This window comes from Lissotriton helveticus, chromosome 8 (genome assembly GCF_964261635.1).
Source record: "Lissotriton helveticus chromosome 8, aLisHel1.1, whole genome shotgun sequence".
Taxonomy (NCBI): Eukaryota; Metazoa; Chordata; class Amphibia; order Caudata; family Salamandridae; genus Lissotriton; species Lissotriton helveticus.
Genome location: NC_136069.1, coordinates 292,316,192 through 292,343,930, shown reverse-complemented (window position 1 = coordinate 292,343,930; position 27,739 = coordinate 292,316,192). Strand labels below are relative to the sequence as shown.

The following is a 27,739-nucleotide window of genomic DNA, read 5'->3' as shown; positions in this document are numbered from 1 at the left end:
TTGCATGTACAATGAGCTTTAGACAATTAGTTTTATTGGCATCAAGGTCATAACGGGTAATCATCATACTCATTTTACTGATACTCATAGAGATGTTGATAAGCAGTACACAATCTATGTACCACATCAGATATATTAAAGAGCATATCATTGCACATATTAAAAACAGCCAAAAGACTCCCTGTCCTTAAAGCAAATGTTCTGCTTTAGTAAAAGCAGATAGTCAATTCAGGATACAAAAAAATGAACCCATTGATTGCTTGACTATAAAAGACTGAATACTGTATTTAGATGTAGAAGATTGTACACAGTGAAACGGCTCAGTGTCTGTGTGTAATACACTGCCACAATCATAGTTTATCATTTCGGATTACTGCGGCCAAGATTAACAAATTAAATACAAGATCTAACAACTGTATATGTTATTGCAAGAAGAGGGCACATGTTTGTGCTTAAGTAGTGATGTGCAGGAGGTTTTTTCGTACAGACAATCCTCATGTAAAGATGTGCAGTGACTTCTGGGAGAGACGTCCTTTTTTCCAAGAGAACATAGAATCAGTAGGAGAACACGATTGTGCCACCTTAAACTGAGATTATAGAGTGAAAAACTCATCATTCAACTTCAGGAATGAACATCCTACGAGGGTCACTTGGTATTTCACCAAAAGACACCTTCCTCAGGCTGCACAATCAGCACGATAACAGCTTCTGCATAAAAACACGAGGATGGCCTAGAAAACCAGTGACACACATTTTTGGCCAAAGCAGTTCCTTTCCCTGAACAGACAACATTAAAATATGATGGCCCAGCACACAGTTAGCACTTGGGTCCACCCTCATCAGTACCAGAGGCCTGGAAACATGGTGATCCGACCTCAATAGCAACAGTAAAAGCTGTATAGAAGAATATTTCCTGAATAAACGTTTCCTGAACATGGTTCAGATTATTGGATATGCCAACTAAGCACAATGCCTATCAGAGGCATTTCTTGAATACCCAAATTCTACTTGTTGCCACACATGGTGTGCCACAAGCAGTTTAAATGTTATCCTATTCAAAGGTTCTTGAACATTAACTTCAGGCAGCATTTTACCTTTATTTTAAGTTCGCATATCAGCGTTTTAGAAAGATGGAACAATCTTTTAACATATCTTTATAGGTATGCCTTCTCCTCAATCGAAATAATCCATTCCCTGCACACAAACCTACGCTTAATCCTAATCTAGATCAGATATCTCTATTTTTGTTTTAAATAAGGGATAAAATGTTGCCCAAATGTCTAAAAACAAATACACACATTTACATCAACTACATCTAGAAAAGAAACAATACCTTAAAAAGATACAATTTGTATCAACAGTAGAAGGTACTTCTGGTTGTTCAGCGACTTCTTTTCAGACTGCCACAAGCATACCAAAAGAATCAGCACTGATCAGGTTTGCCTATACATCATAGGAAAGTTGTTATGCACGGATGACCACTGAAGAACCAGGTACACATTGTAGAGCCATAAATCCATGACAAACAGACGGTTCTTAAATGCAGAGATCCACCGCTTTCTACCAGCAAAACCTACTTCTAAATTACGGTGAGTGACCAGCAAGATCCCGACTTCTAAAACCAGAAATATCCGTTACTACAGCTAGAACAGGCAAGGTGCCTGAGCCAACAGCTAAACCATTTGTACCAAAAATATTTTTAATACTACAGGCACACATAAAATCCTAAATCCACAAAATTTACAATATATTACAAAAGCAATGTTTAAATTAGCATTTATAGTTAAAATATCATTTTTTACCATAGTGCATTATCAATAAATGTTGCATATCCTCAACACACAGGACCTTTCTTTTAGGCTAGCCTCGATAAATAGTGAGAAAACAACATATTAAATACAAACTCTGCATTGACAACAAGGAGGCTTTATATTGAAAACAGTGAGATATTGTTTCGAATAGTAACTTCGACCCTGCCTAGCCTTGCCCCAGAGAAAACCAATGCTGTCACTCCTATAGAACCGAATGCCATTAACTTATGCAGCTGGGCTTCGATTACATAGAAGCCATTGGCACAGAGACCCCACTTAAGAATCAGGTTACAATGGCTTATGCTTTGTCCATAAACACAGGGGGCTTGCGGGATCTCTTTAAATGATTGCATCTGCTCTCCATGTGTCATTTGCAGAAAATAAATTTGTAACTATAACAAAAATAATTATAAAAAGAATGAAAAGTGCCATGTTCGCATTACAAAAAATATCACTACTCACCATTAACAGGTTAACTTACATTTTCTTAAAAGAAAATAAAACAGTGCTGTATTAAATCTTTGTTGTACATAAATAATGATAATATAGCACAAAGAATAATAAGGTAGCAAAACGCTCATGAAAGTTTCAAGCTAGTCTTGCTTAGACAGAATGATTGGTTAGGCTTAATGGTGCTTGCTTAACTTTCTGCACAACCTTTGGATCCAAGTGATTAGATTAGCATAAAAGTCAAATGAATAAAACTGGATTTATAACACGAGGAGTTTAAAAAGTGCTGAATATGACACCCCTGATGCACCAAAATTGATAATCAATTGAATCGGCGATAGCCCTATCAAAAATCGGCTGGATACACTCGCCAGCCCAAACACTAGCTTCAAGTTAGAATGTAAAATAAACCTGTATTACTCCTCAATGCGCAGGGCTAAGCATACAGAATTCATGATACAGTAGTTCACAAAAATGGATTACGATATAAACTCCTTGCTGAAAAGAAGATCACAAATGCTACTGTAGCAAACCTCCCTCAGCATTAGAGCTGAAACACAGAAAACTGCTTCACATCACAAAAGATGCATGACTTTTTTAATAGCCCAGCTGCGATTTTTCCACTAAAATTGCTGCAGCAAGCTGCTGGGCATCAGTCATATGGGGGTTCCTTTTCATGACCATCCTAACAAGTTCAGCAGGAAAGATGTTACACAGGTTTACAAAGACCTTCTCCCTTGTGTCCTGGTACCTGGGCGGGTCTGGCGGGATTGCACAGTATGGTATCCTCCACTTCTGTTCGTGCTGTTCTGGTAAGCTTTGGAAGGCAAATTGCTCATAACATGGCTGAGAAGTGTTACTAGGTAGTGAATAGTTATGACGATAACCATAACTATCTGTCCCATAATTCTGCCTTTCCCAACAACCAGGACCGTCCTGCCCCAAATAGGGCTTTCTTTGTCTTAATGGAGAACTCTCGTACAACCGGGAGTCAGATATGCTCTCTACTCTTGTAGACACAAGGGACCTCCCTAGATGCAGATGTTTGGAATGGTGGGAACTCTGAGGCACAGTGTAGTCATTAGGGCAACTAGAGCGAGCCCCGACAGCCACATGCTGCAGATGTACGGCCATGTAGGGACCTGGAGGTTTGTGATGATGCTTTGGTTCCTCGTGCCCATAACTTTGCACCCTGGTTAAAGAATCATGGTAACTTGGCACAAAGGCTTGGGAGTTCAGGTGGCTGTGTGGGTGCAAATGGTGGCACTTATTGTCTTCCAGCTGTGGGTCAGGAGAGCTAACATAAGACCGGTCATTATAACCTGCATATGAATCGCTGCTCCCACAGCTCATGCTTCCTTCACTGCTACAATCAGAGGCCACAGAACCAATCCGGTAATCAGTATCCAAAGAGAAACGGCGTTCTGGACTCCGTGGAGGAGCAGTGATGCTGAGGTTTGAATATGCGTTCATCATGGAGTAATATCCTACATCGATAGGTGACTCACATTTTGGATAATGGTCATAAGGCATGGTTCCATGATTTTTGGTTGACATGATCATTGGAGGGTATGGTGCTTGTGGCCTTGGTTCCTGAGGTTGAAGATGAACTCCATTGCTTGAAGGTGTAACACTTTGGGGTTTGGTAGGTGAAGGGTTTGCTAGGCTAACTAAAGAAGGTACAGACCTGGTTTCCAACGTATTTTTGGTGGGAAGCTTGTCTTCTAAATCTTGATAGATCTGAGATCTTAAGCTTGGATCTGATTGCCTCTTTGGGGCTGGGCGCTTGAGGTCAGAAGTGCTCTCAATCTTAATGCTCGAAGGAACACTATTGCTTTTTACCAATCCCCCTTCACTTGCTGCTTTGGCTACAGTGCTCCTTGACATGGCACGAAGTTCGTCAGCAACAGACCGCATTGGCTGAGTTCCTCTTTCGGGATGATAATACTTGCACTTGTGTCCGTAGGTGCATTTCTTCCCTAGATGAGAAAAAAAAAATATCATTTTAGTATGCAAGATCTCATTATCATAATAATCTTAAAAGTGTTTTTGGTCAGCTTACAACCTAAATCAGTGAATGATGGAAAAAAAACAGTCATTAAATTGGTTTGCATAAAGCAACATCATATAATTTATTTTTGTCCACTTAAATCTTCAATCATTTCTAATTTATAAGCCATGTAAACATTTTTGTAAGAAGGCTTATCCAAACAAAACTGACAAAGAAAAACATTTCATCTTCAAGTAGCACTGGTGAACATGGCCCTCGAACGTTGCACCTAAAGGCCTGGGGCTGCTACTAATAGTTTCATGATATCAGTAAACATATTGCAGTACGAAATGGCAGTAAACTATGGGGCCTATTAGGATGGCGGACGGACCTGCGTCCGTTCGCCACCCCCGAGGTAGAGGGACCGTCCGCAGGGGCAGCGGCGGTCCCTCTGGTGCAATTAGGATGTGACCGCCACCCTGGCGGTCACATCCCGTATCTTTAACCTTGCGGCGGGTGCTGCTTGAAGCAGCACCCGCCGCAAGGTTAAAAAAGCATGTTTTACATTTACATGCACAAAGCGGCAGGCATCGCGCGGTGCCTGCCGCTTTGTGCATGTAAATGCTGGGGGGTACCATAGGTACCCCCCATGTGCACCCCCCACCCCCGACACCCTGGGGGCCCGCAACGGGCCCCCAAACACCAAATGCTTTTCCACGGCGGAAAAGCCGCCGTGGAAAAGCATGTTTCGATGCACATCGTAATTTGGCTGACGGTGTCTTGCAGACACCGCCACCAAATAGCCCTACACACCCCGCGGATCAGCGGCGGACGGACCTGCCGTCCGCCGATGGTCCCACCGCAATCCCACCGCCATCCTAATCTGGCGGTGGGTGTTTTATGTGGCCGCGGCGGTGAATCCGCATCCTCCAGGATGCGGATTCACCGCCATCCTAATCGGCCCCTATATTAGGCATTATCGTAAACAACCTTTGGAAAAGCCAAATCATCTGGTCTTTGTTATCAGCCCGTAGAGATATTGGTTTTGGCGATGTTTGTTTATTTTAACATTCCACAATGTCTAACACATTTAGAAGGAATGTTTCAGCCATTGTGGAATGCTAAACAATAACAAAATATGTAAAAAAAAAAAATCAATCCAAGATGGTCTTTTTTTCTATTAATAAAATCAAACGGCAGTGAGAAACCCTGTTGCAGTTTCTGGAGAGCTGTAAGGCCAGGGCACATTTAAAAACAAAATACATTTTTACAATGGAAAATGGGGATTTCTTTGATTCCCTGGGCCTAGCAGCGAAAAGGTCTAATTTAATGGTGAATGTGAGTGTGCACACAACGTACATGCAAAATGCAGTCACTCACAAAGAGGGAAACCGATGGCTGGAGTGGGCAGACTCATTGACCTGTCATGCATGCTGTGGTAGGAATCGTGTGAATGATAATTTAACAGAACAATGTAAGAAGACAATTGATCAAAAGCCACCAGATGTATGTATATAACGTTTTTAATTTTTTAAAAACGTAGGTTTGCAAGACAAAAAGGATGCCTCAAAGGCCAGATCAAGAAAGAACCAAGGCAAAGAATGTAGATTTTTTCAATTAGCAACTTAAGGATTCACTGATTAAATGGATGCTCAGTAGAGGTTGTTTAGCAAAATCTCATCCATTGTCAAATTCCCTCTGACAGGCTGGATGGTGGAAGAGTGATTTATCAGCCCTCCTATAAAGGACTGATAGAAATTTCAAGGAATGAAGGATCTTTTCTACAGGCGATTTCTGTCAGAGAAGTGATATGGCCCACGGAAAACCAACAGCTCTCCTCTACAGGAGAAGCACTTATACAACAACAGTATAGCAAGTGTGAAAAGCAAAAACGTTGACAAATGTAAATTGTATATCCCTATTGGCCTTGTGCCCTTTTTTGAGTGAATATTATTCATATGTGTGCATAAGACATGGCTTTGGGTTTGGACTGGCTAATTGTGCAAGGTTGGTGGTAGAAATGTGAGACTGATTATATATAAAAACAATAAAGGTAAATATGTATATGTGAATGTTTTTTCTATAAGGACTGTTCTGTGGCATGGCTTGTCCCTGGAGAACTCCAAGGATGGGCACACCAGTTAGGCATATTATGGGTTACTTGCTATGTTTCAAATAGCTTGGTGTGGCTCTTGAGTTTTGGCCCCAAGTTGTTGGTGGGGGTGTCTGAGGGAAGTCATTTGCTGATTTGCTACTGAGACATTGTATTGTCTTCAATGGAATAGATTGATTGGCTTTCTTGCACATCAGATAAGGGAGCTCATCCTTAGGTTAACTGGCTTGCTCAAGGGTTGAAGGCTCTAATGAAAAGTTCATTGAGTGTTATTAAGATGGTATTGTAGAAAGTGTTCTATGTAAAATACTATAGTTGGGAGACATGGCAGGATAGATGTGAAAACAGAAAAGGGCAGTGTTATCAAGAAACAAGTTCAATTAAGACTGATAAGAAATGGTTTCTGTAAGGTCAAGGGTTAGTTCAATTTTGGAAGAGCTGTTAAAAGCACTTAGGATTTCATGGCCATTTTCCCAACCCAACATGGGCAGGCAACTCCTGAAGCGCTCAGCAGTCGGGCCGCAAAATTGGACTTACTCCTTTTTTATTTTTTCAATTGGGTTTTTATTACTATGGTTATTAATTTTAAGTTTAGGGGTAGGGGTGTGAACCTCAATATAGGATCCCTAACCCTTAGAGGCTCATCAGTCCTCGTAAGGTTTCCTGCATGGTTTTAGAGCCCAGTCACTGGCCCATGAGTCTGACCGCCAGCCCAACACCTCAGCAAAATCGACTTTCTTTTACAGTTTGACTTTGAGGGTGTACCCTTCGAGCCCCCAGCCTGAGTCATGGACTCGGGGGAAGCTCCCTATGCCCACATATGGCTCCTGCAATTATTTGTTTTAAGGATGTGAGAGTCACGCCCTGCTTTCTGTAATGGTGGTGCCTGACCCCTATTTTTCAGAGTTGTTGACCAGCCAATCAGAACCTACGAGTCTGTGGAACCGAAATGGATGATGGGAAAAAAGTTCCAATGGAATAAAATGTCCTTGTATTTAACTTTTTTACAAAATTTGGGTCCATGTATGGTCCGCAAACCTGGGTTTGTGGACCATCTGTAGACTAATGGTAGAGATAGGTCTAACTTTTTAACACTTTCAGCACGTCCAACACGTTTTTTGTTATGCATAATTCTCAAAAACTATTGAATGGATTTACATCAAACAAAGAAAAGGTATTTCTTTGAGTAAAATTCTACTTTAACATCGTGTGGTGTAATTTTGTTCATCTGTTTTCTGTACCAAAATGCAAAGATTCCTATAGCAGTTCAAATTAACCAAAATCAGAGGCACTTTTTTGGTAAATTTCGTAGAAATTCAGTAAACCAAATTTATTAAGAAAACAAAAGAAAAAAACCATATGCTACAATCATACCTACGGAGTCGCTATTGCTGATTCTGTAATATATTATGGGAGATCTGTGGGCTAACATGAAAATAATTCCAGCACCAATTTGAGTTTCAAACGGAACTGAGCACTTTCAAATGTATAGTGTACGAAAGGTTGATAAAATCCCTAGAATTTTCAACATGGAAAAGAAGAAAAATTACCATAACTACCATAATGTACTAGATAGAACAGCTGCCAGAAGAATGACTATGCACTTAAGCATGATATAAAATATACTTCCCACTGCTGCCCACTCTCTAATTGCCTTGCACAAGTAGCACTAGTGCACATTGTCAGCATCCATTTCTTTTCAGAAGAAGCTGAAATCTGTGAAAATGTTTGAAGAGGGGACTATCGGCACACAGTGGTAGATTCATTGGTGGCATGGGAAACAAGCATTAAAATATTCTAAAATTCAACTGACAGAATTACGTCCACTTCTTTTGGAAAAACTGTTTGGTGTTCCCCACAGTCTGTGGTGCAACTTTTTTCAAATACACCACAACGGTTTGGTTCTCAGTTTCATGGTTGGTCCTTGTCTTTCTTATACTGTTCAGTTTGACAAAAGAGAGCAACGACCTTTTTTACTTGTCCACACTCTATCAGTACTGCACACCAAAGTTAACCCCTCCCTCACCGCAGTATAATCTCCCAGATGTCTGAAGAGTAACCCTCTCACTCAGCCCACCTCCCTCATTAGCTGCGTGTGCCTTCTCTGCTTACTGGACATGCAAAAGCGCCCGCGTGGCCACATCTTCCTCTTTTTGCCCCTTCTAGGATATGCAAAGGTGTCCACAAGACTCCACCCTCGCCCCATCTCCCTCTTTTTGACTTTTTGCCACTTGCCCTCTACTGACCTGTAATAAAGTTGCTGATTATAAAGCACTATTTTGCAATATAGCAGGTTGTGTGCTGTATGTATCACTTTATTAAAAATGCTGATTGCAAGAAAAAGAAGAATGACTATAATGTAAAACTATGGCCATAAAACAAAGGTCGCAAGAACCAGCACGCTTCTGAAGTGTTGGTACACTGAATACAAGAATTATAACTTTAATAAGGCACACACTCACCACAGAAGATCTCTCTTAGCATTGGTGTAGATAATGAGGTACTACGAAAAGGTCTGTTTTTCTTAGCAGTTAACTGGTATGTATCTCTAAGGGAATGTGGCAGTTGCAATATTTAGGTGGGGAGAGGTCATTCATGGGGGGGGGAATGGTGAACAGGACCACATGGGGTAGAGGTAGCAAAGTAATGGTGTGTAACAGGGAGAGACAGGGTTTCCTCTGAACATACCTGAATATAATTTATTAAATGTGAGTTGGATAGTGGAAATGTGCTGTTATTTCATATTTGCAACTAATGGAGTACATTTTAAATAATAATAATGTTTAAATAATACTATTATATTGTATGTATGTAAATGTATTTCGATTTTATATAGCACACGAATCACCCAGGGGTCTCAAGGCGCTTGCTTAGGGAACCCGTCCTGGTATTCCCCGGCAGGGTATCCACAAGGTGAAAGCCAGGCATCCCGCCGCGAGGGGCCGTAGTGGAGATTAAGCAAGCTATTGCCCAGAGTCGCAGAGTGTGACCCCGTGAGTCGAGTAGGCACCGGAGCGAGAATTGTCGTGTCCGTGGAATTTTGAGCCCGAGACCCGCCAAGGCGGGGAATCGAACCCTGGTCCACGGCCGATCTCAGCTTCCAGGTCTGCCGCCTCTAACCACTGAGCCACGCTTCTCCACATATTAATGGTATTACTTGTGTGTTGCTTGGCATATAAATTGTTTTCCCCAATGTTTAATATTGTTATACACTGGTTAAACCGTTAGTGTTAGAAATTAGTCCACCATGAGCTATAATCATAATTGGCCATCAGAATCTTCAGGCTTTAACCATGAAGGAATAGCTAAAGTGATATTTGCTGCCCTTGAACCTTACAGTAACTTTTCAGACAGCATCACTAGTTTGCCAATTACCCATCTTAAATGTTCACTAGGGCTTTTAGCCATCCCTCACGCCCATACTGTGCTTAATGTCTTTCTCTTGCAGAGGCAGCTAATATAGGGTAACTATGCTTTATAAAGGAAATAATAAACATCCACACTTGCCCAATATTACTGTAAAATAAGCAGGGGCAAAACCATTGGCAAATTAATGTGATGGTTAATTTGTTTCTCATTTTTTTTATCGAAATATATGCCTATATAGGCAGTTTACATGTAAAAAAATGAATAAACACTGCAAATAATTTAAATATAACAATACGGGTGCTTCCTACTTAAAACAGGAATAGAACCCCTTTCTAGATTAATTGCACATCACAGGACAGGATTATGTTACTTACTCTGTAGGGATCTATTCATAGCGTGTAGTGCTCCAGATTCACAGGCTATGCATAGTCCGGCCATCTAGTGCTGGGTCCGGACTCTGCAAGTTATTTTTTCCTCGAGGAAGTTTTATGATCAGAGCTGTGCTTCATTTCTCCTTCCCCCTCAAGGCATTGCGCATGTCGAACGCTTTGTTCCATAGAAAGTTTGTTTTCCCATTCCCATGAATGGAGTGAGGATATAGTCAGCTTATTAAGCATTTGTTATTAGACATGCTGTTTATTGTAAATAAATTGTTACCACATATTACCTGCAGGGGAGGCAGGAGGGTGCATGTGAATCTGCAGCACTACGCGCTACGAACACATGCTTACAGGGTAAGTGATATTGCCCATTTGTAGCATGTGTTGAATGTAGATACACATGCTATGCTTAAACTGTAAAGAAGTATCCCTTCAGGCAGTGGGTTTAAGCATGAGATGGTGAAGTTCTTTGAAATAACATTTTAAGGACTGTTTGTCCAATTAAGGCTTGTTGTCTTGATTGAACATCCATACAATAATGCTTTGTGAAGGTGAGTGGGTTTATCCATGTTGCCGCTTTGCAAATGTCATTTAGAGGGATAGTTCCTAAAAAGGCTGTGGTTGCTCCTTTTTTTCTTGTTGATTGAGCTCTTGGCACCGTTGTTAATGTTCTCTTTGCTTTTGCATAAGATATTTGGATGCATTTAACAATCTATCTATACCTGTTTTGGATATAGCATTTCCTTTTGTTGGATTTGAAAAAAAAGATGTTTTGTTTTAGTGAAGGGTGTAGTATGTTCCACATAGTACATAAGTGCCCTGTTTGTCGTTTTGAAAGCACACTGGTAACTCCAAGGTTTGATTTAAATGGAAAGGAGAAATGGTCTTCAGTAAAAGTTTTGAGTTGGTATGTATACGCACTTTGCCTGAGAACACTTGGAACTAAGGTTCTTTGATTGTGAGTGCATGGCTCTTGTTGATCTTTCATAAGGATGTTTTTGCTACGAGGAAAGCTACTTTCCATGTTAATAAGTGCAGCAGGCAGTTATGCATTAGTTCAAATGGTGGCCCCATAAGCCGTCTTAATACAATTTATAAACTCCCCACGCTGGCATTGGAGGCATAAGTGGAGGAATGATTCTCTTTAATCCTTCCATGAAGGCTTTGATTAAAAGAATGTGGAAAAGTGACTGCCATTTCCTGTTTTGTAAATAAGCTGTATTAGCCGCTAAATGTAGGCGTATTGAGGTGTATGCTAACTGTGACTTTTGTAAGTGTAGCAGGTAACATAGTTGTTGTTCTGTTGATGAAGAAGCATTAATGTGGTGTGTTGTAGAGTAATGCACAAAAAGCTTCCATTTTGCTCCATAGCATGCCCTTGTGGTAGGTTTTCTTGCTTCTTTAAGAATAGTCATGCATTCTTCAGGTAGATTGAGGTATCCAAATTCTATGACCTCAGGAGCCAAGTTGCAAGATTGAGCTGTTGAGGATTGGGATGTCTCACCCTGACCTTGCTGTGTGTGTGAGACGATTTGGATAACTGGGTAGCTTTATATGAGGTTGTAGGGAGAGCTTCAATAGTGCTGTGTACCATGGCTGATGAGCCCAGGTGAGTGCTATCAGAATTAAAGTAATTGAAGTCTGCCTGAGTTTCCTGGCCACATAAGGTATGAGTGGCAGAGAAGGAAAAGCGTATGAAAATATCCCTGACCAGTTCATCCCTAGAGCATTGTCTTTGGTTTGTGGTGTGGATGTCTGGATGCAAAGTTTTGGCATTTTGCGTTTTCTTTTGTTGTGAACGGGTCTATTGTGAGGGTTCCCCAAAGTTGGAAGTATGTTTGCAACAACTTGTTGCATATTTACCACTCTTAATCCTGCTGTTGTGTTCTGCTAAGGGGATACGCAATTGTGTTGTCCTTCCCTGGTATGTATTGTGCTAGGAGGTGGATGTTGAGACTGTTCGTCAATTTCCACATCTGTTGTGCCAATTAGGATAACTGTATGGAATGGATTCCTTCCTGTTTCTCAATGTAATACATTGCAGTCATATTGTCTGTGCGTAGAAGGACAGTTTTCCCTCCTAGGTTTGTGAGGAACGCTTTGAGAGCCATTACAATGGCAAGTAGTTCAAACATGTTGATGTGTAGACCTTGATTATATGTTGTCCAGTGCCTCTGAACCACAATGTCCTTCATATGAGCTCTTCATCCCAGAAGTGATACATTGGTTGTGATTGCTATGTGCAGGTTTGGATCTTTGGAGGTTCACCCTGCTAATATGTTTGGAGTGTTCTACCACAATAAAACCTGATGAACCTTGGGTGAAACTAAACCTAGATCTTTCATGTTCCCTTCCTCTTGTGACCATTTAGATGTTGAATACTCCTGAAGGGGTCCCATGTGTAGGCGAGCATGAGGCACTATTGCTATGCAAGATGCCATCATTCCTAGTAGATGCATTACTGTGTTGACTGTTAGGCAATGATGTGACCGTAAAATACCCAGTTGGTTCTGGAGATTGAAAACCCTTTGGGTATTGGGATATGCCGTTCTCGATATGATATTGAGTATTGACCCCAGATAAGATTGAATTTGGGAGGTTTGGAGATGTGATTATGTCACATTGATTGAGAAGACCAATTGTTGTAATAGGTTTATTGTCTTTTGGGAGTGAGATAGACATTTGTTCTTGCTTGGACTCTTGATCAGTCAGTTGTAGATGTAGGGAAACAAATTAATGTTTTCACTTCTTAGTTTTGCTGCTACTACTGCTAGGCATGATGTAAAGAGCCTTGGGCTCTTGTTACTCTAAAGGGTAGTACTTTGAATTGATAATAACATCCACTTGCCACAAACCTCAGAATTTCTTTATGGGCAGGATGGATTGGAATGTGGAAGTAAGCATCATTTAGGTTTAGTACCATCAGGAAGTCGTCTTTTTGAAATAGAGGTATCACATCTTATAATGTGGCCATGTGAAAATGTTCTGATAGTAGGCAGCAATTAAATGGTCTCAGATCCAGAATGGGTATTAGGTTTCCATCGTTCTTTGGTATTAGAAAATAAAACAGAATGCACGCCTTTGTTTTGATACTTGTGTGGGACGATTTTGATGGCCTATTTTTCGGGTAATGCATTTACTTCTTCTTTGAGCAGGTGTAGATGCTGTGGATTTATTACCTGTTTTTTTGGTGGAATATTTGGTGGCTGTTGAAAAAGTTCTAGGCAATATCCTTGCCTGACAATTTCTAAAACCCATTGGTCTGATGTAATGTTTTGTCACAACTAATGGAATTGTTGTAGTCTTCCCCTGACTAGAGTTCCGGGGTCGGGGGGAAGTGTGAGCAAGTCATTTTGGTGGTGTGGTGGAGGTGCCCGTGTTGGGGGTGCCTCTTCCTTTGCCTTTATTATTTTTGTATCCTCCAAAATAGTAACCACGCCCGTGCTGGTGGTATTGTAGGTGTTGATGCTAATAGGTATTATTTTCTGAGATAGAGGTGTTTGCTGCTCCACTACCTTGGTACCTCCGAAAGGGCTGTTGTTTTTGTGTTATGGTTTGTAGGGCACCTATTGATTTTTGCTGTCTCAGTGTACTTTTTTTTAGCTTTTCAAGCTGAGCGTCTACAGCTGACCTGAAGAGGTGTTCTCCATTGAAAGTGACATTTAAAATATGTTGCTGTACTTCGTGTTTGAACCTGGAAATACATAGCGCCAGGACGCTCCTTAGCTGGAGTAGCTGTGCGCACAATAAAAAGCAATAACATAACATAACATAACATAGCCATGCATGTCTTCTGAGCATGATAGATGTGTTTATGCCCCTAGCAGCGGTGTCTGCTCCATCTAGAGCAAATTTGATGGTAGCATTTGAAGTTATTTTACCCTCTTTAACCAAATCTTCTCCCCTTTTTTTATAAACTTCTGGAAGATTTTGCATGAGCTCCTGTATTTCATCCCATGTTGCTCTCTTGTAACCTGAGAGCAGGCCCGCAGAATTTGCAATTCTTCAAGGATTAGCATACCCGGTGACAACTCTTTTTGCCGATGCGTCAATACTTTGACTTTCCTTATCTGGAGGAGATACCTCTCCAGTGCCTTGTGCAGCTGCCATTTTCCTAGTAGTGGTGACCACCATAGAGTCTGCTGAGGGGATGACCTCGAATGTAGATTGAGTTGGTTGGTCGAGGTCTATATTTTTTCTCAATTTGTGTCAATAGGACCCTTAATTTGATTGGGTCTTGAAGACCTCCTTGGAAACATTAAGAATGGATCCAATGAAGGGTAAATAAGGGTGTGTAAGCTCTTTGCGTGAAAGTGTTTCCAAGAGAAAGTACCTTTCTTTTTCTGTAGGATGCCCTGGGAGTTTGATACTATGCAGCTCCATGTATTACACTACAATAAGATGAAGTGTCATCAAGGGAAGAAGGTTTTGTAGGCATGAGTGGTTAAATATCTGTATATGGCAGAACCACGTCATATTCTTCCAATGGGTCAGGTGTGTGATCAGTATCTTGTGTGCCTGGGAATTAGTGTCTTGTACTTCTCCCTCTTCTTCTTGTGAAGAGGGTGAGTGGTCTTGAGGTGAGGCAAGTGTACTAAGAATTATAGGGCTTGTGGCCCTGTGTTCCAGGTTTTGGTGGAGGTTGAGGAAACTGGTCATATTCTACCTTTCTCGTTTGTACCTCTTTGCATTTCTCCTGCATAAAATACTGCAGTCCCTCAAATGCTACCCCTTGGTGTTGATTGGGTTAGCTGGTTTGTGTTTTCTGTTTCTTTGGCAAAGTTTGGCATGTGTTTAGAAACCGTTTGCCAGAGCCATGGATTTTCTTCTATGTATACTAGTGTCTGTGCTGTTTTTCTGATTTTGAGGTGTGTTTCTGTTCCGTTGCGCTCGATGCTGAGTGTTTTTTGGCTCTGATGTTTATTTCTTGGAAGTTTTAGGTGCTGATGTTTTAGTCAGTTCAGAGTGATGCCTTAGTGTCGAAGGCTTTTAATCAATTTATCTTTTGATGCTGGCAGAGTCCTAGAAGCACCCCCTTGTTGTAGTCTGGCTTCCCGACCAGGATCGAGAAAATTCTCGTCTTTTCTCGGGTTCCGATGGCTTGTTGACAGTGTCGGCCTGAACACGTAGGTTGTGGCGCACCATGGCGGAGTAGTGGCGGTGGCGAGTGTATTATTTTCTTTGCGTGAGAGTAACGGTACTGATGAAAAGTGGCGTCACCTTGGTCTTCAGTCCTCAAACAGTGGTTAGCATCAGCGACTTTGGATGTACCAGAGCATGTTTGTCTACAGACGATATTTCGAATGTGTTAAAGGGTGGGCTGGCTATGACCATCCTACCTCCTGTCGGAGCACTGGCCTCGCTGTCATTGTTGCTTTTGAGGCTGAATTCTGCATCGGCTGCGTGCTCCATAGTATGTGCGAGGCGTCGATCCTGTGATGCTTGAAGAGTCCTTTTATTTTTTAACATTGCACATGCGGCGCACTGTTCTTTCTTGTGCTACAGAGAAAGGGACAAATTACATACGTTGTGTGTGTCAGAGTGGGCGTACTTGGCTCCACACCGAGGGCCATGTCGGGGTAGTTCTTTCTTTGTCTCCATTACCCAGAGACGGTCATTCTCCACAGTCGACAGTTGTTTCGATTCCGGGAGGTCTTTCCCGGTGTAGTCGTCAATCTTCCAGTCTTCATTTTCTTTTCCTTAGGCCGCTTGCCACTGAATGCTGCAGAGCTCTGACGCAGCCTGTCTCAGCCCGATGGTGGAAAAAAAACTTTCTAAGGAACAAAGTATTCGACATGCGCAATGCTTCGAGAGGGTAGGAGAAACAACGTCAATCATAATACTTCTTTGAGAGAAAAACAACTTGCAGAGTCTAGGCCCAACACTAGATTGCAGGAGTATTCATAGCATGTGTATCTGCAGCCAACACATGCTACATATTTATGATTCTTATTGGTATAAAGAAACCGTATTATTACCTTTGATATTTTTGTAGCCTGGAGAAATAGTTTAAACATACAAGAATCAGAAAAATAAACAAAGGACAAAGAAAGGAAAGAAAAAACAACATGCAAAGTAAAGTATTGATCTATGTAATGCACCTGTTTTTAAGCTTATGTGCACATGCAATTAAGCACAATTCCTTCACTCAGGGCACAAGTCGTAAAAAAAGAAATGGGGGGCCGCTGTCACCGGAAGTGACGTCACAACAGGAAGTGACGTCACGAAAGGTGCCGAGCTCCTCGTCTCAGAGAGGCCAGAGAGTTAAGTCCAGCTGTTTGGCAGGGGGGATGGTGTCCCCCCGGTAAAATAAGTGGGGAGACGCCGTCCACCCTCGTGGTACCCCGACTCCAGCCCTTCCTGCATTCACAATGCAAGAGAGCCATTGGCTGAAATGGGCTGATCTATTGCTCCATGCTGTATGCTGTGATGGGCCAAGTCAATGTGTGATGATAGTTTGCAGACCAATGTATGACCAAAAGCCCCTCTATCTGTGTACAAATCTACACATTTTTATTTAAGATTGTCTTAAGTACATGGGCCTGCCAACAAACCTAAACTTATTTCTGGGCCAGAATCCTGTGCCTCAGATCACACAAATAATCCATGCTAACTGTGCTGAGGGAGATAGGATTAACAGGTGACTTTGTGATATCTTTACTGCATGCAGGTATTGAAGTATGTTGTACCACCCATAGTGTCAACAAAATCCTAACCCTTAATCATTGATTGTTTGATAATCTTTAATAGTAGGAAGGAACGACAACTTACAAAGCCAACAATGGGATGCAATTCAGCATAACAAGCCATGCAGCAGAACAGACATTTGCTGAAATGCAGCACAGTGACATCAAAAGCGACAGTAAGAGAAGGTTAGCGTTGCATTACGAGCTGGTTATGTAGCTATGGTGGTATGAATGACACAGTGAGAGCCCCATGAGTGTTTGCAAAGATCAGGTTACCATAAGGGCACGGCTGCTTCTTGTGCTCCGGTACAATTGCTTTCTTCCTTAGAAAATTATCCAGACTGGGTCCATGGCGGCCGAGGGGATCATCAGGAGGCATAAATCTGCAAAGCAATAAGAAAGTCAGGATAACACACGTGATGTGAAAGGGCTACTGTGAGGGAACAACGATGATGAGCACACTGCAGTGGAAGGCATTTGTTTACTTCATTCACTATCATTGGAAAGACCAGACCTGTCTCCAGATTCCTCGTCTTCCTTGAGATAATCTGGAAGACGGCATGCATTCCATGGTCCTTGCATCGGTTCTTTCTACCCATTTATTGCCATCCTAGCACTGCCCCTTGCTACCTGTTCTCAGTGGCAGCTGGACACTGGCTGCTCTACCTCTTCATTTTGTTGATTGGCTTCTCTTGCATATGTTCTTTTCCTGTGGCGAGGCCATAGCATCCTCAGCCCCGGTGGTGGTGGTGGTGGTGGGGGATGGGGGGTGGAGGAGTGAAGAGAGGGCAGGGAGTTCCTGACTGAGCCCAGAGCGTGGAGCAGTGCTTCATGTACTTTGCAGGGGACCCCCTCAACGTTTGTTACGCCACTGCTCTGTTCCAGTGCTCGTGCAGGCTGCATCATGCAGCACTTCGTTTCTTAGCCTTTCGGCTCCTAGTCCCGCCACGATTAGTAACCTGACACACCCCGCTGTCCTCCCGCGGCTCCCTGTAATTGGATGCTAATGAGTCCCCGCGTCATTCGGTTCCTCCCACGTGAACCTGCGCTCCCGGGTCAGTTTCACTGAACCATCTTCGGCACGTCCTTTACGATGATGACGGTGCTAACAAGGGCAAGAAAATCAACCCAAGTAAATTACAAACTGACAAACATGCCGAGGAAATGGCAAAGATGTAAAAGTGTTTGTGCACAATTTGCAAACAAATGGCATTTAAAATTAATATCTCGCTATAAAATGCAAACAGCAAACGATAATGAGCACCGAAGCCATACTTTTCATGCATCATTAATTGACCCTTTAAAACCATCTATTCAGTGGTGAAAGCAGAATGGCGGTACCGCTGTTTGTGCCACCTCTGCATATTTGCTTTTAGTCGTGCGTGACATTATCTAATTTATGAGAAGCACAATGAAGGGCTTATAGGAATGAATAACACCAAGCACTTACTTAATCATAAGTCTTATGTTTAATGGAAATCTGTTTAATGAGGAACAGGCTGTCAAAGCTGAAGCCCATGAGTAATCCGTGTAAAAACAAGCATTGGCAAAGCTAATATGTCTCACTTATAGATGTCAGTCATGCGCAAAACAACAAACCGCAAACAAGCACACATTCATACTGATTGCACATGCACAAACACATACAGCCTGAACTGTACCCCTAGGGTCGACCATGAGGCCACATAAAAACAAATATATACGGAAACACATATGTTCAAAGTGGCAGACGTAAAGCAGCCAACTACAAAAATCATAGACATACTGGCACCCATGCACTAAGACAATACAAACACACAGAGCAGATCTCATATAGAGTCTGACACATAGCAAACATAGAATTACAGACAAGACACTTACAAGATCCCATGGATAAGTAGCTGGAATAATAAATGGGCAAACATACGGAGGGCTGGATGGATAGACAGATAACACGCCTACAAATATCTATGCAGTAAATGACCAAAGCTCTTCTGGAAGCTGATCCATGCACATAAATCAACCAACATACATACACCCATGCAATTAGAAGAGAAGACATACAGACACCCATGTACACAGACTAAAAGACATATGGGCACCCGTGCAACAGAAATAGTTGCACTTAGTAACACAGGCCAAGGGGAATACATTACACCTGCACACAGCTCAATATACATATATGCACCAGTCTCTCTCTAGTCCCCTCATAGATCACGCTTAAGAAAGTAAAACATTTTCACTGATGCTGAAAACAATTGTACCAGGCCTGGGCTTACCTGTTACAAAATATTGTCATTAAATGTGTTGGACAAATTGATCAACACGTGTAAGCCACGATTTGCAGAGAGGAACAAATACACATACAGACCCATACAGTCGAAGGATACACATATTCAGACACATGGAAAGTTAAATCATGGATGGAAAGAAAGACTGATCGAATGATGGATGGATGGATGTATACCAGATGTGCCTAACTGACTCTAGGGATATGTAGGTATAATCCTTAGCCCCCAAGAGTTGGAAATCACATTCAAAGTGTAGAATGGAGAAGAGTCTTAACGCCTATTCAATCCTTATTGACATGGCTTCTATGGGATGCAATATATCATTCTCCATACCTCCCTATATCTTACACTCTTTAGAATCATCAGATAACAATATAGTGCACTGTGCAGGCCCACACCGTTATTGATTTCTTATTATCATGCATATGCACCATTGAAACTCAGTGGCTGCATCTCTCTAGTAGTATCATAAATAACACGTAACCACTTTTTTCATTGATGCTGAACACCTAGTACCAGCCCCGTGCTGTCCTTTTACAAATCATTGCCATGAGATGTTTTGGACATATTGAGCAAATAAAAACTGCAGGTCCTAGAATGCACTGATCTGTTAATTGAAAGCCGGGGCCAAGAAATATGGCGTCTGAGAAAAACTGATAGATGGATCAACCTAATTTACTCTGAAGTCTCCATAAATTAACTTTACCAGAGTTATTTGCCACAAAAAAAACATTTATTTGTCGGTTTATTAGGATGCCAGTTAACTTATTGATTTCCACATTTCAAAGTAAAATTAGCTTTCCATGTTTAACAGAATAGCTTAAAAAGGTAGGTCACTACAGTTTGAATTATTTTACTCTGCTTGGCAGTCATTTTCAATTCCCAGTGTTTACATTTCCCTACAGTACCCATAGAAAAGATAGGCTCCGTACAATGAATTATTCCACTGGGGCGTACAGGCAATAAGGTTTGCTGAACTAAAATGAGTCCGTTATTAATGTCAAGCAATGTAGTGATATGCAAAATTTTCGCCCCATAATGGATTTAATGAAACCGAACTTCTAGTTTCAACAGGAATACAGTGAAAATAGAAAATTGCCACATAATCCTGGTGCAGCAGCTGAAATCCTTCCCTGATGCATAACACCTGCATGTCTCTCTTGATAAATTAATCTGAAACCATACCCCTTATTCTTAAATCTCCAAGTGAACTGACATGTGTCACACGCAGCATTAAAAAGGGATTTAAAGCAGCAACATAATATAAAAACAAACACAAGCAAGTGAAAAGGGAACATGTTGTAACGTTGCGGAGTATATTTGTTATGTTAACTGTGATGTTGGCTTACTTATCATTGACAAATGAATACATCAGCAACCGCTCATCAATGAACTTCTTCCATTCAGGCTTTTCATTGGCCAAATCTCTGTAATTGTCATTCGACACAATGATACCGTCAGACTCAAAGGCCAGCTTCACAATGAACCGGTCATCGTAGCACACCACCCTTCTGCCCTGCACGCGGCGGGATGGAGTGAAGACCAGAATCTTTTCCTTCTCCAGCTTGCGTAAAATTTCTTGATCTAAAAACAAAATATGTGTAATTAGCAATGCATTCCTTGCCTAAATCGTGGAATAAAATACGAAGGACGAATTCTTAGGGTTTTATTTGTTAAAAATGTGCTCCAAAACAAAAGAAAACTCATCTGCAGCAATACAGATACATGAAGCAATAGCGGAAATGATCCTGCACGGTACATTGACCTGCAGATCATCACTGAACTCCCACCTAAAATTAAAATATTTAAGCCTATACCCAAAAGTGAAGGCAGCCTGAACCACATGTAAACTAGATGACTGGGTGTGGCCTGCTTGCTATTATTGGCATTTCTAAAAGATAATTAAAAATAATTATACTGTCTGAAATGTGCTGGCAACTGTTGGCTTTCCATCTGAACTCAGTGCTGATGGATGTCAGAATGTTTGGACTCTCAAACCTTTAGCTGCTACCTGTCAATGGTCAGAGCTGAAAGATGATTTGACAGATTCAAGTTGCTTCTGATTGCCTAATCTAAGATCCTACTGAGAAGAGAGCAGGGCGTTCGGTTCTCTGGTCCTCAGCCTTGAGGAATGATTGACACAGACAGAAGAGGTCCTGGGTGTTTGGGCTGACAGAACCGAGGATGCAGCGATACAGTGGTTTCTGACTACAACCCGTTTGGGCTATAACCTGAAGAACTATACCTTTTGACAGGGATGTAACACTGGCTTCAGTTGACTAGGAAACCGCTGGTGAAGATGGTGCTCAGGACTAATGCAAAGTTAGAAAAACCGTGACTATCCTTTCATATAGGCTCGTCAGTATAGCCATCTTTTTCAAGTTGTCAGACTTAGACAGATCACAAGGGCACATGCATCTAAGCTATCAAACAATACAGCAAGCGCAGCGGTGGGGGCGTTGGCTGCCTGGTGCATGTAAGGGGTTGGGAGCTTGGCCTGGTCAGAGGGCAAGCCCAGTGGATAACTTCCTGCTGCATGTGACCAAAAGCTGTGCGCAGTGGAGGACTGGATGTCTGTGAGGGGTTGCACACAGGTGGCCTGTGGGGATGAGTACCTTTATAGGTCCCGCATAGCATATATAGCGGAATGGCGTCAGTGCGGAGCAGAAGGCACCACCTTCCGGCAAATTGAAGTTCTACAAAAAAGTTTCTGGATCCATTCTGACACTCGAGGAATGCTCAAAAGATGAAAAATCTGCAGCTAGAAGCAGCTGCGGCCCGTGCAAGTAAGAGGGTGGGGCAGGGTGGGGGTGGGGGTGGGGATTTCGACAGACGGCGAGGAGGGAAAATTAATTATTTATTTAATTTTCCCTTGTGGTTGTCTGTTGAAATTCTTTTAGGCTTAGTCTATAAAAAATATCTGAGTAGTGTTAAGCGTAGGTACTATGGAAACTGGAAAGGGGTCTCACTCCAGGGTTCTGTGTTTTGATGTTCTATGGAAATAATTGCCTACATCATATCTCCCAAGTTGTTCCTTGTGAGTAGCTTGTCTAGTACTAATTAAATCCTTTGAATTGTAACAAATAATATACAGTGAAATGCATATGTTTGATTATGGTAAAACTTTACTGCAGCTACAAGATGATTTCCACGAGGCTGTTTTACACAAATCCCCAATCCCCAGGGGCCTTAACGACCTGCAGCCCCTTTAAACTCCAAACCTCCTACAAATCCTGCAAATCTACACCCAAGCATGAATGACCGTCTAATGGTAACTCCGAGTGGGATGCAGAGGAATTACCAGTGATTTTTCAGGACAACTCAAAATGAGCCCCAAGTGCCCAGATTAATACATTATTCAAGTGGAGGAAGTTCGGACCCTACGCTTCAAAATGATATTTGGTTATTCTATACATTTTTGAGATTTGTTTCATGTCATCCATTCAAGCCACATTCACCATCACTATCAGGTTTAGAAAGACTGCAGGCCAATCGCAGGGGCACAGTGGAGTTCACAAAGACACAAACTGTGTGCTATTAAATGAATATAGAATACATTATTCACACTGTATGAAAATATTAACGGTATTCAAGTTTGGACAGTTGGTCTCACTCAATTTGAACATTGTTGGCAGTGAAAAATGTAAGCTTCAGTTAACATAACAGTGCAATCTAGAAATCTTTTATTTACATAATACAACACTTTTCTGTCATCTATAAAGTCATTTCTCAATCTTTGCCTGCTGTAGTGTGTGAAAGACAAAGGTAAAGGATTGTGTTGAGGACGAGAAAATGCAGTTGAATTGACATTAGAATTAAATTAAATGACGAAAGTGATCGATTAAAAAAGGGTATTTTCAAAATGCATCAAGTGTGGTAGAATACTGTGCTGCTGTTCTTTGAGTTTTAAAACTATAAATATGAGTTACAAGAGTGTGAATGGTTAAGCATTTGCACCACCCTGTCTGCCCTGGTCTGAGGTCTACCCCATGTCAGTGAACCTTGAGCAGAGATCTGTCCGTGCTGGAGCAGATTTGCTACATTCCACAAATGGTCCTGCGCTGCGCTGCCATGCACAAGCAGCTACGCATGCCTAAGGTTCTGATTGGGCATGTGGCGATGAAGGAGATTTGTTTCCGCTAGCGCTACAACTTATGCCAAGAGGTCCTTCCCTGCTCTGATCCCAGACGCGTTGCCTGTCCGAATGGACACCAATGGATGGGTGCTCTCTGCCCTTTCAGACCAGTGATAGTAGACCATGTATTTTTTGGCCAGCTTTCTTGAGTAGGGGAGGGGTTTGGTGCATATCTGCAGAGGATGGTGTGGGTGTTTGGCTGGAGGTCAGGTCTTTTTTTTTCTAGTTTAAGTATGAGTGTCGGGGATTGTGCAGAGGGGTTGGGGCTGGATGGCAGGATGCAATTTTTTTAAAAATCTTGGGCCTCTGAGGGACGCCATAGACAACTCTAGCTTTGCTCTCAATGTCTAGACATCACTCAGAACTCCTCGATGAATAACATCTCCGTTATTCACTGTTACCTATTTAGAATTCTAAATGTATACAGGAGCTTACAATCGCTGTATAAAGGCCCGTGTATAATTTCCTTATCATAGGTGACTTGTGACGTCTCTGGCAGCTACGTCATTTCATTATTACAGGAGTCTAAACTGTAATAAGCTATTGTAATTGATTTAATACATCATCTTCTAATGAGTAAATTCCTTCCCCAGTGAAGATGCAAACTCCCAGAGGCCTTCTCCCTCTTGCCCATCTACAAGCCATTCGGGCCACATTATGAACTCTTTCTTACTCTCCGTGATGACATTATTCAAGACTTTACGTATGCCAACCTATGTCCATGATGTTACTCACCATTACTGTTATCTCACAATTGTATACTCCTGTGTGTTTACTTTTTGCTGATGTATAACGCCTTTCTCCCCAAAAGGGCTACTTGTACATGCTTTTCTCTTTACCTCCTCGATGTACAGTGCTCTTATACCTGAAAGGGTCATGTTTGCGCTATACAAAACTCTATAAATAAAAATCCCTCCAGCCAGCAGCCAAGGTGAAAGACCTGTCACAGAGCATAATGACATCTACAGTTTAAACATGGCAATGAAAAAAAATGCTAGCTTTTAATTTTTATGATCTCTTTTTCTGAGACAAACAGTGATGAGAAGAATGGCGATATTTTTTGCACACTAAAGGTCATACAGGAAAAATAGAAGAATCGGTCTTCCCTTTTCTATAAATTCTGCACCTCACCACTTTTCAAATCTTCTATACGTTGTGTCTACAACCACTCTACCTCATTCATATGAAAGAGCAAGACTCTTAGGATTTAAGAGGTTTGTGGAAAGAGTGGTGGTGTGTATATGTATTATAATGAATAAAGTGCTAGCTACTATACATTCTAAAGATACTGCATGTCACCTCGGTGTTCTGCGACCTTTTGAAGTTACTCTGCCTTTAGCCTTATTCCTCTATAGTCACAGAGCTCCTTGGTGACTGGAAATATCCTTATAGTATGAAGCAGGGGGTACTTTATCCCATATATAATTGTATTCCTACTCTGTGCTTTTGTAAATAAATATAATTGTTAAACCAGTTAAGATACCACAAGATGGAATTTGTACTGAAACATCATTAGTGGCTAAGGATGTTAAGAATGTTATTCTCCAACTTTGATTAGGAACAACAAAATATCTTCTCCGTTTACACATACATTGATCACCTTTGAATGTTCTGCGGAAGGAATGGTTAAGCTAAAGGCTAGAAGATCTTAACAACAAGATTATTGGTGGAAAGTATCTCTATACTCTAAATCAAGAATGATATTGATTTCATGTAAAATATGTGAAACAGTATCTATTATTTTATGTTTGCTGAGATCCACTGAGGGTGGCTACACTTTTGCTCGCATTTCAGCCAGCTGCTGGTGATATGGGAAGTTGTCTGTTTTGTTTCTGCATTTGATTCGATTTGTATGAAGGTTGAACCCTTCTACCAAGAGATATTTGAGAAGGTGACTACTGCGCGAGCCATTCCTTGCTTTTGAACCACTTGTTGTAGTATTCCAAATAATCTGTTGTTGTTTTTGGGAAGTTATACAAAATGCTTAGAGGTGTGGAGTGGGAAGGATGTCGCAGATTGTTGAAAACTGCACTTTGTATTTGGTAGGACTCATCTCCATATGAACAGGTGCACGGTCAAAAGAAGCAATTTCCATGAAAATAAGGTCTCTATTCAACCTTTAATAAGTTGTTTTAGTAAAAGTTGAATTGTATGTTTCTTTTGTGGTGCCCCTCATTTTCCTTGAATCTCGGATGCTAGACCAGTCTAAAAGTCAATAATTATACAAGTACTTCCAAAAAATAAATTCTATATCTTTTGATTTTTTTATGGTGAGAACCGTTTGAAGCTGTCTGAAGGCTCAATAGCATAATCTACTAAATACACCACAATAGTTAGGGCTTAATTAAATGATGGAAATAATAAAAGTGTTGTTCACGTTCTGGTAATAAAGCACAGATGGCTGACACAATCGGCTATAATCAGTTTTAAAATATGCATTTTCACCTGAAGTTTCAAAACAATTAAAAACTGTTGAGGGTCTTTAGTCATCAAAGAGTGACTAATGACATTGTGTAAAACTAGATTGAGTGACTTAATTTAAGCGTAATTGTGACCCTAACCTCTGTACTAACACTGCCAAATACTTTTCCTTAACATGTAACTTTTACCTGTGATAAGAGCATCTGGTCTTGATTGTTCTTTTCTCCAGGCAGGCACAAAAACTGTAATATCTTTATGGCCTCTTTCCAAAAACCAGTCGACAGCCAGACGTATTCCTCGGCAGGAAAACACCTCTTTGTTCCCATGACTGAAAAAGACAATAAAAGGCAAAATCACCTTAAAATAGCATGTACATTTATTGATGTGTCAATGCCTAGTGATCATAGTGCTGTGAAAAGTAGGTGGGTGACCTAAATTTGAGTGTGGAACAGTTTCCATGGCTGTCTGCAAGTTGTACACCCCATAAAATATGGAGAAGGACTAATTGAAAGGAATGCGTTCTAACATAATGCAAATTGTAGGGCGGTGGTAAAATTCTGGTATCATGGCTAGTGCACTCCAAGTGCTCTTCAACTTCATTTTATCACACTAATTGATGATCTATATGGCTTTCGGTATCAAGGAAGGCAAAAAATGAAATGATAATTTCTGCTATCCATACGTTTATAAACTATGTGACCCTTCCCATAGTAACTATTACACTTATTTCACAAGGTTGTTTATTGTCTCCAAACGTACCTATAACACTTACATATCATTGACTACAGCACTTTAAACTTTGTGAGAAATGTACGTATTAGTGTGTTCCTATAATGACCATAACCTTTTCTCTCATCATGAACAGTAATGAATGGGAGGAAGGCTAAAGGTATGTGTGGGTTCGTCTTGACTTGAGGAAAAATTATTGAGCCGTGATTTTGCTTGTTTTTTACATGAATTGCAAATACTGTACTGATATTCTGCCACCCCAAATCCACATCGAGAGCGAGAATGAATTAGAACAAGGTGAACTCTGTGGTGTGCGTGTTCATTGGCTACCTGAGGCTTACAAAGTATTGGTAATGAAATTATGTCTTAAACAAAGATTGAAAACTAGAGGTTCCCTTGGCGGTTCTGACCCCATGTCTCCTTCCTGCTGTCTACGGTCATCTAGCCATGTGTTTAATCCATTTCTGAACATAATGACTAACAACATTTGTGGTGTGGGTCGATTCCCAGAGCAACTCTATACACAATATGGTGAGCAAACATCTAGAAACAATTTCATAGTTCGCCCATTAGAATGAGGATGTTGTTGTTTCCAAACGTTCAAATAATTCAATTGTTACTGTACATTCGACATGTGGTGTCTAGTATATTGAACTAATTGACATTTGAAGATTAACTAGAAATTAGCATTGACATGTGTGGAGCTAAACGAAGCCAGGCAATTATCAACTTTGTCCATAACATACTTAAGATTAGGCACATTTTCACAACCACCATCAAAGAATTCTCAATGAATTGCAAGTGATATATCAGACAGAAAACAACTATATTAAAGGCAAATGTGTCTCTTGTGCATATTCTGGACTCACTGAAGATTCTAGTAGTGCCAACAATTATCAAGGTGGATCTAAACACCTCAGATGTGGCACTTGAGATGCACTCTCATCCAGGATCAGATGAAAAGGCACATGGTAAATAGTCAGCAAAGTAAGCATGAGCTTCCGTGAGGATCAAAAAGAACAAATATCATACATTCAAGCAGCAAAGCAGGAGGACAAAGATGAAGGCCCAAGGGCTTGTATAAAATTACAAGTCAAACTTCAATTGCATATGTAGTTTAGTGGCCGTCTATGCAGGCTACAGATAATAGGAGAAACACACCCACAAATTTGAGCAGCCAGAGTGCCATCAACAACCCAAGTGGACTCCACACAACATTATCATCAAACATAAGTACTTGCCAACAGCCAGCAATATAAATAATGAAGTAAGTTCCAGGATCCAAATGGTGCATTTATGAATGCTTGTCGAATGGGTGGTGATAAATAACATTTTGAACACAACTATCAGTAGAGGGCGTTTTGGTTTTACACACTAGACCAATA

The 27,739-nt window shown here is 41.2% G+C and overlaps 1 protein-coding gene across 1 annotated transcript in view; it reads right to left on the bottom strand.

The window, feature by feature from the left end:
* Nucleotides 1-1,080: 1,080 nt before the first annotated feature.
* Nucleotides 1,081-27,739, bottom strand: part of ZC3H12C (zinc finger CCCH-type containing 12C) — a 91,820-nt gene continuing 65,161 nt past the window's right edge. The window contains exons 2-5 of the mRNA XM_078657058.1: nucleotides 25,814-25,953; nucleotides 20,419-20,653; nucleotides 17,076-17,182; nucleotides 1,081-4,240 (exon numbers count right to left, since the gene is read on the bottom strand). Of these exons, the coding sequence (XP_078513184.1) occupies nucleotides 2,859-4,240; nucleotides 17,076-17,182; nucleotides 20,419-20,653; nucleotides 25,814-25,953 (1,864 nt within the window). The 3' untranslated portion in view covers nucleotides 1,081-2,858. The remainder of the gene's footprint in view (nucleotides 4,241-17,075; nucleotides 17,183-20,418; nucleotides 20,654-25,813; nucleotides 25,954-27,739) is intronic.